General features: G+C 32.6%; 1 protein-coding gene across 1 annotated transcript; it reads left to right on the forward strand.

Moving 5' to 3' along the window:
* The first annotated feature begins 362 nt into the window (after positions 1-362).
* LOC113522216 (protein PFC0760c-like) lies at positions 363-12,216 on the forward strand. The gene is made up of 3 exons (XM_052896047.1): positions 363-1,667; positions 5,058-5,401; positions 6,143-12,216. Exons 1-3 carry the CDS (start codon positions 1,623-1,625, stop codon positions 11,943-11,945), a joined length of 6,192 nt encoding a protein of 2,063 aa, XP_052752007.1. The 5' UTR covers positions 363-1,622; the 3' UTR covers positions 11,946-12,216.
* Positions 12,217-13,328: the final 1,112 nt, after the last annotated feature.

Raw genomic sequence — 13,328 nt, forward strand, 5'->3', positions numbered from 1 at the left:
CATTGGTGCTCCACCAACATATACCGAGAGCGCAGGCGGGTCCAGCCTCAAAAAAAAATACGATAAAATGAAAACGATGAAAGTATGACATTAGGTTAGTTTTTTTTTAATATGTGATAATGGAATGGTAACCCCGCCTGCGCTATCGGGATACACCGGCGGGGTACCAATGAAGGATGATAGATGAGGATGAAGCAGGTCAGTTGGCCCATCGTGACGAATTCAACAAGAATTGTTCATGATGGTTTCCAGGGGGAACCACGTGGAGGTCGACCTAATAGGGCATATTGTTAGCAATGGGGCTATCAAACTCCATTGCTAACAATCCCTTTCCCCCCCATTAGGTCAGTTAGATCATTCTATGACCTAATATCATATTTTGGGGATTATTGATAATAGGGATGTAACTGCCTTATTGCTAGTAATATATCCTTATCAGGTCGTCTTCCACGCGGTTCTTCCTGGAAACCATCTTGGTTAATTCTTTATGAACTCGTCATTATGGGCAAACTGACTCGTTTCATCCACAGCGGGCGAGGCTGCCATTCCATTATCACCCATTATACAGAGGAATAACACCTGAGTCCTCAGGAATGGCAACGCATGGGGGGTATCATGGGCGAAATAGTATACTCTGTTATGTCCATGGTACTGCTCATGTCTATAGGCGACGGTTACCACTTTCCATCAGGTGGGCCGTCAGCTTGTTTGCCATTCTAAGTTGTATAAAAAAAACCCATTAAAAAATCATACGTTGGGGGAAAGGGATTGTTAGTAATAAGGATCTGACAGTCCCATTGCTAATAATATACCCTTATCAAATCGACCTCCACGCGGTTACTCCTGAAAACGTTGGGGAGAAAGAAATAGTACTAGTAGGATATGGTCCAATTGCCTGTTTTATCCTTACCTATCGTCCCTCATTGGCGTCCAACTAGTGTATATCAATATCACAGACGGGATTACTATTTTATACACTCATAAAAAATAAACTCACACTTCACTGGCGCCCCGCTTCTTCTTCTTTTCATTTAAGAGTTTCCTCTTGTCGGTGCAACTAATTCATGCATCTTCTTCCAGCCAGCTCTATCCCAGGCCATATCCTTGATCTCCCTATACGACATGACACCTAGTGTTTCTTTTATCTGTCCCATGTAGTTATTCCTCGGTCTTCCTCTTTTGCCCTCTATTTTTCCTTCTACTATGCTCTTAAAAAATCGTCATGTCGTATAAAGTGACCCAGCATTTTGGCTCTTCTATTCTCTATTATTTTAATTAATGTTCTTTTCTCGTTCACTCTTTTCAGGACTACCTCATTCGTTAGTTTTGCGCCTCGCTATTGTACGTAAATAGATGGATGCACTATTCAATTAAAAAAAAAAATAGGCTATTTTCATGTAACATCATTATTAGATAAAGATATAATTATCTGTAATCTGTTAACGATACGTGAGATTGGACCAATTAGCACCAACGGCCACATATCGAAAAATCGCGTATGGCATACGTGCTTTGTCTCCAGATTCTGTTATCTGATAGATATGGGGTTCACAACTGGTCTAATATAGGTTGAGTTCTGGTTGATAGTCATCACTTGAGTGCCTCCATGTGCGAAGTGGAAGATGTGGCGGTGGTTGCTGTTGGGTTTATCGGTGCATTGGAATACTGTAAGTATTTATTACCTTTATATTAATAATCTTAAATAGTATTATAAAGTTTTTTTTTTTATTGTTTAATAGATAATAAATTTATAATAAAAAAAATTGTTTTGAAATACCAACACTGTAATGTGAGTTGTATTTTTTTTAATGGGTAATAATGGAATAGTAACAGCGCCTGTGCCATCGGTATACGCTGATGGGACACCAGTGAGGGATGATAGGTGAGGATGAAAAGGTAGGTCAGTTAGCCCATCGTGACGAATTCCACTAGAATTAACGACGATGGTTTCCAGGGGAACCGCGTGGAGGTCGAGGTTGCTAGCAATGGGTCCATTAGATTCCATTACTAACAATCCCTTTCCCCCCTGTGGGTTGTATTTTAAATGAAAATTTTGCATCTAGTTTCGTGTAGTAGTTTTTCAGTGATTCCGTAACATACATACCTGCATACAGACAGACAAACAAAAATTCTGACAATTATTGTTTTGCCTTCAAATGGTTTTATTATGACTCTCAAATACTTTTTTAAAATATAATTATAATTTTATTTATCTAGTTAAAATTTTATTATACATACACATACATATCTGTCACGCCTGCCTCCCATTAGGGTAGGTAGAAACAATACAACGCCAAATGCTTCGATTCAAACAAGCCTCTTTTTATTAGTAAGATAATACTGGTTATTCTCGATTTGTCTGTTTTTTTTTTGTAATTTGTTATTTTTTGTGTCTTTGCAAAATTCTGAAGCGATTTGAATTATGCTTTCCGTTAATAATTAAAGTTTACTCTATTTAGATATTCTCAATTCGTTTTGGCCTTTTTGCGTCTGTATGTTACGTGATATCTTCGTTAATGCATTTATTTATGAATAGATTTTGTTGATTCTGCTTTTTGTTAATTGTTTAGAAACAACGTTTAGAAGTTTTAAATATGCATTTATTTTTGCGTATGTTACTCGATATCTTAAATAATTTCGAACCGATTTCCATTATTCTTTTTCGGATTGTTTTGATGGCTTTTTACCAGAGGGAGACTTTGTACAAAAGTCGATTGCTTGGGTACCTCTGTCCCATTCGTGTTTCTACCGTGAAGCAGTTGTGTTTGCATGGCTGTGTTTCGGTTTGAAGGGTGGGATATGGTGTGAATTTGCAGGGTACAGAGGAATAACATCTGAGTCCTCAGGAATGGCAATGCATGGGCGAAACAGTATACTCTGTTATGTCCATGGTACTGCTCATGTCTATAGGCGACGGTTATCATTTTCCATCAGGTGGGCCGTCAGCTTGTTTGCCATTCTAAGTTGCATAAAAAAAAAGAACTGATATGTTACTCGTCATTCCTACATTAAATTTGTCTCGAGAGCAACAGCTTTTGTGTCGAGACAATTCGTAAATATGTATGTTTTGTAACATAGACTTAATATAACGTACAATGTAGGGTTTGTAGTATACAAAGTAAACAGTAGGACCATAGATAAGAGAATAATATTTTTTTTATGGTGGAACAATTGAAAACAACGTGAATTGCAGATCCGTTTTTATTACGCGACGGCGTCTATGTGTTTTTGATTAGGTAGATATGTGTTTATGTGATAAAACTTATTTTTTATAATCTTTAAAAAGAAGGCGGATTATAATTTGACTGTTTTTTTTTTATTCATTTATGTGTAAAGAGGTGGCCCTTTAATGGCGTTATCATATGAATCTATCAGCTGTTACCTGTCCACTGCTAAACATAGGTCTCCACCATGAAGGGGGGTTTGCCAATAGTTGCTACGCTTGGTAGATGGGTTGGCAACCGTAGTTAGGCTTTGGTTATGTTTTAAGAGGGACGCTGTTGCTTATTCCTCGACCATTAAGTTCCCTTGCTCGCCTCTTACGACACTCACGAGAAAGGAATGCGTGGCTCTCCATCAATTGTAATCGATTTAGTAAATAATTATTTTAAAAGATTTTATCAAAACCGAATCAGTAGTTTAGTTTTGAAATTTATGGGACCAATCTGAAAAAGCACCCTTTTAGTTAAGAAAGAATTTTCCAAACTGACTTATAAAACTGACGGAGTTATGAGGTAACAATCATAAAAAAAAAGAACCGAATTAGGAACCTTCACCTTATTTAAAATCATTTGAAGATTTGTGATAATTTTCTTCTTTTAAGAAAAGCGCTTTCCATTATGGTTTTATAACTTTAAAAACTACATATACAACTGAAATTTATAAACTAATGTTTCGCAATATCTTTGTGAATTCTAAAGGGATATTAAGAATTATTTTTCCATTCCATAGTGTTTACTCCCATGTAAATTCCATAGATAATACATATCTATTCAATTTACTATGATAACTGCTGTTCAAACATATGAATACTTAGCTTAAATATAAATTTAATGACAATACCTACATCGGTGTTCAAAACAAGTCAAATTATAACAATAATATATTAATTATTATATTATATTAAAATAAAAATAACTTACGAGTCCATGATATAGATTATACACGGATGAAAATTATATATCTAAATATGTCTTCGAACTCGTCAGCGTGCTATGTAGGTACTTAATCACAAACGTGACTAAAATTACTAATGATGCTATCATTAATAGATAGACATGGGTAATATGGATACCGGGGGGAAAGGGATTGTTAGCAATGGAGTTTGACAGCCCCATTGCTAGCAATATGCCCTATTAGGTCGACCTCCACGTGGTTCCCCCTGGAAACCATCGTGAACAATTCTTGTTCAATTCGTCACGATGGGCTAACTGACCTACTTCATCCTCACCTATTATCCTTCACTGGTGCCCCGCCGGTGTATACCGATAGCGCGGGTGGGGTTACCATTCCATTATCTTCCATTAAAAAAATAAATAAAAAAAAATATGGATACCGATTCGATATCTGTATAGCATATAGTTCTCTATCTTAGTTATGTGTATTAGTATTGGATATATATATATATATATATATATATATATATATATATATATATATATATATATATATATATATAGGTGTGGCTAACAAATATTTTTTTTTTCTCAGATCACTGTTTGATTATTAGGACTGCAGGATTTCTTAATCTACATATATTATTTCCTGTGTGGATATGAATATATTTATTAACTTTTTAGTCGATTTCGAAAAGAAGGAACTTCTGAATTCCATAATTTTATGTATATAAAGTTATGGAAATATATATTATATATTTCCATAACTCCGTCAGTCATAAATCCATTTGGAAAATCCTTTATTTATTTAAAGAACATACTTACAAATTACTTCGACATACATTTTATCAAAATTGGATTTATAGTTTAGTTTTTGAATCAAAATAACATGTTATGCTTTAATTGAAGTCGCACAATTTTAATTATTAATTGTTGTTTTAGATAATATCCCAGCCGATCACAAACGATCATGAGCGGACACAACCGACGGAATGCTGTCCGTGCCCGAAGGATCACGTCACTACTGTTTCCGACCAACGCTTCCTATCAGACGAGGAAAATGCGACTCTATCTGAAAACTTTGCTAATATCGAAACCAGTTTTGATCGTGAAAATAATTCTAATAGCAATGATCAACTCCTACTGCGTGACCCGAGCGGCACGTATGCGGACGCACCTAATGGCATTATGGATAACTGTCCGTGCAGGGTTCGAGATGCTGACACCGTGGGATCGCCATCAAAATTCATTCCGTCAGCAGTTAATGATATTTGGACTGACGTAAGGTAAGATTACATTTTTTTTGAGCAGTGTGTATATGTAAATTTTATAATTCTTGAACTTGTAACATTTTTAATCGACTTCAAAAGAAGAAGGTACGCAATTCGGTTATATTTTTTTATGTTTGTTACCTTATAACTTCGTCATTTCTAAATCGGTTTGAAAAAGGATATACTTACTTAGATTGTTCCCATGGAAATTTTATCAAAATCGGTGCAATAGTTTAGTTTGTAAATCAAAACAACTGATGTTGTCAGAATCTTTAATTATTGTTATAAAAGCTGAAGTTGTTAATAAACAGTCGAGTTTATTTTCAATTACAATTTTTTGCTGTACCGAATGACAGAATACAATATGTATAACGTTTTATAAGCGCTTAATAACAATGTCTTTAAATAAAGAATTTGTGGTTGATTTATATAATACTTAAATTTAAAAACAGTATCATAAATACTTATTTTTTTTGTTTTTATATGTTCTTTTATTATTGTCGCGGCAAACAAGCATAGGTACGACTTAATAAATAATATGACGTAGTAATGACGTTTAATAAATAATATGGGTGCCTGTAACACCAATGTTGCCGACAGTTAAGAAATATTATTACGCCCTTTTTGAAGAAGTGAAATGCTGTAGACATAGGAAAATCTATTTTTCCTTACTGTTTTACTGTTTAAGATTTTTTTTAAAAAACTGTTGTTTAAATTTTTTAACGGTTATAATAAAATAATATTATTAAATTACAGCTCTAAAGAGAAAAAAGAAGATATTAAACCGCTTTTACATCCTGAAGTGGACCTAGCATCATCGGTGTTAGAAACTCTACGCGAAGCTACAGATGAAGAGTACAGTGATGCATTGGTAAGAGATGCTGCTAAAAATGCTATGCGAGAGGATGATAGTATTGAAAGTAATGTTAAATCTGCTCTAGATACTGCTAAAAATATTGTAAATCTTATAATAAATCCAAAACAAGAAGCTGATGTACAAGATGATGTTATTCAAGAAGAATCTCATACTCATGAATCTAGATGTATTCATCCTCTTAGTAAATTTAATATTATGACAAAAGAACCAATAACAAAACCTTCAAATTTATTATCTGAATTATACTACTTACCTAAAATGAAACCTTTATTTCACAAGAAAAATCTAGACATGGATAATAGTGTTGGAGCTAGTAACGTAAATGAACATATAGTTAGTAGTAGTAATGTAAAAAATAATCTAAATTTAAAATCAAATCCCTCCTTATTTAATTTGTACTCGGATGATGGCCACAAAGAAGATACTGATTTATTCAAAGAAAGTAATAAGCTGCAACCTAATATTTTAACGTTATTTAAAAATGAAATAGCTAATGTGAAGCCATATCCTACTCTAAAACAAATTATAACTCCTAATGACATTAATAAAGATGTTGACAATTCATTATTGGCAATTCAAAAGCCTAATAGGAACAATATAGATTCAAAGTTTAAATTAAAATCTTTATTACCAATTTCTGGACTAACAGTAACTACAATGAAACCATTTAATTTAAAAAATCTATTAAAGTTGAAAGATGTAGAACTGATCTCTCCTAGTAAGATTGTAAAAACGGAAACTGAGAATGTGAAAGGTAATATACCTCAACTTTTACCTGTTTTAGAAGAAACAAATCTTTTTAAAGATTTTGAATCTTCTAATTTAGGTGATTTTATTAGCAACGAATTAAATTTGAATATTAACGCTTTAAAGAAAAATAATCACCTCAATAATTATAAAGATGAGACAAATGATCTCAACCAATCTAATAATGTACAAATAATACCAAATTCTAATCGTAAAATCGAAATAATGGACGTAGTGTCCAGTCCTTCAGAGGAAAAAATAACTTGGAACAATAATAACGTAAAAGAAGAGGAAAACTGTAAAGTGCAAAAAATAGATGATACTAATACAAAAAGGATACCAAAAGTAATATCTTCTCAGAACTCTATCTCAAAGATTAATATTGAACCCGAAAGGAACAAATTTAATGAACCTGTCCAATTTACGAAAATAACTCAAATATTGGATGCTTTACCTAGTGCTTCTGAAGATAAAATAAGAATTGTAACTAATAGTAATCCTGACATGAATGATAGTGAGACACAAGTCACGGATAGTGAAGAAATTATTGTAAATAATGGATTGAATAATGAAGACGGTGATAATGATAATGTAAATAACGAAGGGAATGATGATAATAGTAATCACGACACTACGACAGAAACAGAGTTCAGTGATTTGACAGAAGAAGACTCTTTAGATCAAACAATAAATGAAGATTTACAACCACAGATTACTGAAAATATGAATTTTGTTGATAATATTATAAATGATGGAACAAATTCAGAATCCGACTTGAGTATAAATGTTGAATCTAGAGAGTTATATGACGAAGAAAATAAAAGTGCAGACTGTGAAGATTTCGGCGATAAAGATGAAATAGATGGCTTAAAATCTCGTAATAGTATACAGACAAAAGAAGATTATTTAGACCAGACAGAAAATAAGGAAGACTTACAATCACAAACTAGTCAAAATGCGGAAGTTGTTGATAGTAACATAAATAGTCGAGAAAACTCAGAGTCTGATTTGAGTTTAAATTTTGAATCTGAAGAGTCATATGATGAAGAAAATAGAAATGTAGATAGTAAAGATTTCAGTGACGAAGATGAAATAGATGGGTTAAAATCTCGTAATAATACACAAATAAAAGAAGATTGTTTGGATCAGTCAGAAAATAAGGAAGATTTACAACCACAAACCAGTCAAAATGTGGAAATTATTGATAGTAACAGAAATAGTCAAGAAAACCGAGCGTCTGATTTTAGTTTAAATTTTGAACCTGAAGAATCATATGATGAAGAAAATAGAAGTGTAGACAGTAAAGATTTCAGTGACGAAGATGAAATGGATGGGTTGAAATCTCGTAATAGTATCCAGATAAATGAAGATTGTTTAGATCAGACAGTAAATAAGGAAGACTTACAATCACAAACTAATCAAAATTCGAAAGTTGTTGATAATAATATAAATAATCGAGAAAACTCAGATTCTGATTTCAGTTTATATTTTGAACCTGAAGAATCATATGATGAAGAAAATAGAAGTGTAGATAGTAAAGATTTCAGTGAGGAAGACGAAATTGATGGTTTAAAATCTCGTAATAGTATCCAGATAAATGAAGATTGTTTAGATCATACAGAAAATAAGGAAGATTTACAACCACAAACCAGTCAAAATGTGGAAATCGTTGATAGTAACATAAATAGTCAAGAAAACCGAGCGTCTGATTTCAGTTTAAATTTTGAACCTGAAGAATTATATGATGAAGAAAATAGAAGTGTAGATAGTAAAGATTTCAGTGAGGAAGATGAAATAGATGGTTTAAAATCTCGTAATAGTATCCAGATAAATGAAGATTGTTTAGATCATACAGAAAATAAGGAAGATTTACAACCACAAACCAGTCAAAATGTGGAAATCGTTGGTAGTAACATAAATAATCAAGAGAACCGAGCGTCTGATTTGAGTTTAAATTTTGAACCTGAAGGATTATATGATGAAGAAAATAGAAGTGTAGACAGTAAAGATTTCAGTGACGAAGATGAAATGGATGAGTTGAAATCTCGTAACAGTATACAGATAAAAGAAAATTGTTTAGAGCAGTCAGAAAATAAGGAAGATTTACACCCACAAACTAGTCAAAATGTGGAGGTTGTTAATAACATAAATAATAACGGAGAAAATTTTGATCTAAGTTTAAATATTAAATCTAGAGAGTCATATGATACTGATAATGGAAGTGTAGATAGTACAAATTTTAGCTATGAAGATGAAAAAGATATTCCACGAACAGATCTATTTAATAAAATGATTAGTGAGTTGTTATCACTAAAAGAAAGCATTTCTAAAACGTTAAATGACATGAAAAAATCAATGAAACATTCCAATATATCAGTTGAACAAGATAAAGTTGAATCAGCTAATGATAATAAAGAAAATAGTGAGGTATATAAAGTTAATCGTGATAATGATATCGAAAAGTCAAAAAATGACTCAAATTCTTTTATTAGAACGTTGGACAACAATGATGAAAACGCTAACAATATTAATAGCCAAGAATTACAAAATATGTCGGATAACTTACTGCACTTGAGTACTAGAAATGATCAGGAACCACTAGGTACACAAACAATAGAATGTACTGAAGCTATAACCGACAGTAGTATTGAATCTAATGAATTTGGAGCTTCAATAAATACTCTTACAAAAAGTACAGAGGTTTTTGATGAATCTGCCGAAAATAAAAGTATTGAATCTACAACAGAATCACAAATTACACCTGTTACGGAGATTATCGATAGTAATACAGATTTTATTAGTAATACTATGAAGGCGCATGAAGCAGATTCTGAAAACTCGTGCTTAGACAGAAATATTGGTATTAATACCGATAAAAATAACGAAATGACAGCCGAAGGCAGTCATCCGGTTGGAAATACTATTACAACAGATAATACACTATTTCCTAATATTTTCCGGTCTAATTTACTAGATCCAAAATTAAATATTGGTGATATTTTAAACCTTAATTTGCCACAAAGTTCAGTTATACCCAACATATTTGATAAACCTAATAATAATATGGATGCGGCAGAACATGATAATAATGATTGTTCACTTATGGCAACACAAGCCAATACGCCTTTTTCTAAAACCATAATATCACCGTTGAAACCATTGGAAGATATTGATTTAGATATTTTTCAATTGAACCCATTAATAGGATCACAAAATATATTTTCTAAATTGCCTCGACTAAATATAAATTCTTATAAAACAAAATTAGCTATGCCTAAGACATTGGGGATTATGCCGTTGAAATTAGAATCATCCGTAGGCAACAATAATGGTATATTTGGAGCAAGTTTGACTATGGGTCCTAAAGTACCTTTAGGAAAAATAGGGAAAGAGCCATCTATTCTGGGAACGCCTTTAAATAACTTACCCACTTTTGAAGATTTACAAGAAAGTATAAGAGAAAATGCACATAATTTATTATATACACCTTTAGAAATAACCAGTAAAAATGTATTTGATGATACATTACGCTCTGGACAAACAATTTCAGATAACATTAGATCTCACACTAAAAATGCTATGAGGGATATTCAGCAAACATTGGAAACAACACTAAAAGATGTAAAAAATAGCGATTTAGCCGTTTTAGGTGATTCATTATCAAATCCACATGAATTTCTACAAGCAGTTTCCAGAACACATGAAGACGTTAATGATAAATTGAAAGCGATACATTATGATTTGAATGATCGGCTTGAATCGATTCGTGACCGTATTATTGATCCGTCATTGTTACCATCTTTGACTTTACCTCTACCTTTAAGTCAGCACAGTGGAAAATATAGTGAATCTGCAATTTTCCCCAGCTATAGTGAACGTAAACCAGTTCGTTATTTAGAAGCCAAGAGTGAATCATGGAAGGATAAAACATCATTAAAAAAATCCGATTCAAAAGCAAAATTAAGTACACCAAAGATATCTTCGCCTAAAAGGAAACCACCATCAACAAAAACAATCTCCGATATTCCATTGTTTAAAGGCTCGGAAGTGTCAAAATTAAAAGGAGCAGCTTCAGAACCTTCACTTGTACAGTACCCTGCTTTTAAAATACCACATTTCTCATTGGATAAAAAATCTTTTCCTAATCTTTTAGCTGAACCAATATCGCGATTTAGAGATAGCAAAATTCCCGTACTAAGTACATATAAACCTAAAAGTAAAGTGAAAATATCATTTTCACAAACAACAAAGCGTCCACAAACACTTCCTTCTTTAAAAAATAAAAATTCTTATGGACTGCCTAAATCTAAACTTAATACAACACCTGTACTAAAGAAGGTAAAGCTACCGACGCTTTATCGCGAATCGGTTAAAAATAATCATCGTATGCAATCAGTAAAATCTAAACAAAGGTCTAATTTTGATTCCAATGGAGCTGCCAGTGACTTAACTACATCTGTACTACAACCATCTTTAAATAAACCTAACAAAGTTAAATCTGCTATTGAATTAAATGAATCTGATTATAATACGAGAAAAGATCTAAAAAATTCCCCAGAAAGTCTTGATCTGGTTGATATTCCCAAATCTAGATTTATGAATTCAATCTTTAAGAACAGGTCGAATCAATTTAAAAAATCAAAGTTAAATGAAGATTTTATGAGAAATCTAAACAGCAAATTAAGAAGTACAACTGTGCTAAACAAATTGCCTGATACAAGAAATACCAATTTCTTTTCTATGGGAGAAAATATGCCAGATAATTCACTGCCATCAGATGTATTAAATGACATCGACAGATCTGATTCGATTCAATTTAATACAGATATGACGCGATCAGCTTCAAAAAGCAATGATATGATTCAATATAAAAATAAACCACTTGAGGAAAATACTTCATATACATGTAGAATGATGTGCACAAAGAAAGTCTAAGTATAATAAATTAAAATTTAATTGTAAGTTAGTTTATTATCCAAGTTAGAAAATGACAATGTCCATTACAAATATTAATACATAGAAAGTTACTAAATTTCACAAACTTGCATAAATAAATTTGTATTCTTTCAGTTAAAGAGATTATTTAGTATTTAATTTTATAATGGAAAACTGTATAATTTTATTAAGATGTTAAGATGTATGTTTTTGTTGTAAGTATTGTACATAAAATGTAAATAAACTAGATTATAAGTTTTGATACGAAAATAAAATATATAAAAAGCCTTGGTTTTATTATGATTCAGTTTTTACGATTTAGATCACAATTTAGGGGGCGCTACTGTGCCCCCGCCATGTTGAGTACAGCCGTAATATCCCCTAAGTCGCTCACAACATTTTTAATCCCCCTGTAACTTCTATATGGATAAAGCAAAAAGTTGCATATTTTATTTCTTCTTTCATTCTTTATCGTACATCATCCAGCGAACCCAGTTTGAGATAAACTGACAGTTTATTCATAGTTACAGCCATATATGTTTCCGAATCGATTTAATGTTATTGTTAAAAATAAATAAATAAAATATCCATACAACTGAAAACACCTATAGGTATAAATACATATATAAAAAATATAACAGTAAATCATTTATAAATAGATATAGCATAGTCGTAAATAGATATTGTATATATCATATATCTAGTATATGTCATATATAATACATAAATATAAAAACTAGGTACACCAGTATTTTTTTTTATGGGTAAAAATTGTATGGTAACCTCGCCTGTGCTAACGGGATACGCTGGCGGAGCACCAGTCAAGGGTGATAAATGAGAATGAAAACAGGCCAGTTAGCCCATCATGATGAATTCATCAGGAATTAACCATGATAGTTTCCAGGGGGAACCGCGTGGAGGTCGACCTGGTTGGGTATATTGCTAGCAATGGGATTCTCAGTCTCCATTACTAACAATAGCTTTCCCCCCGGTACACCAGTATTGTGATAGATAATAATTGATCATTTTACTAGAGGGAGACTTTGTACAAAAGTCGTTTGCTTGGATACGTCTGTCCCATTCGGGTTTTTACCATGAAGCAGTTGTGTTTGCATGGCTGTGTTTCAGTTTGAAGGATGGGATATGGCGTGAAATTGCAGAGTACAGAGGAATAACACCTGAGTCCTCAGGAATGGCAGCGCATAGGGATATCATGGGCGAAACAGTATACTCTATTATGTCCATGGTACTGCTCATGTCTATAAGCGACGGTTACCACTTTCCATCAGGTGTGTCGTCAGCTTGTTTGCCATTCAAAGTTGCATAAAAAAAGAAATCAGAAGCAATTTGAAAATCTCAATACTTGGCCTATTTCTGATATCA

The sequence above is a fragment of the Galleria mellonella genome, unplaced genomic scaffold (genome assembly GCF_026898425.1).
Source record: "Galleria mellonella isolate WM207_F2 unplaced genomic scaffold, CSIRO_AGI_GalMel_v1 utg312, whole genome shotgun sequence".
NCBI lineage: Eukaryota > Metazoa > Arthropoda > Insecta > Lepidoptera > Pyralidae > Galleria > Galleria mellonella.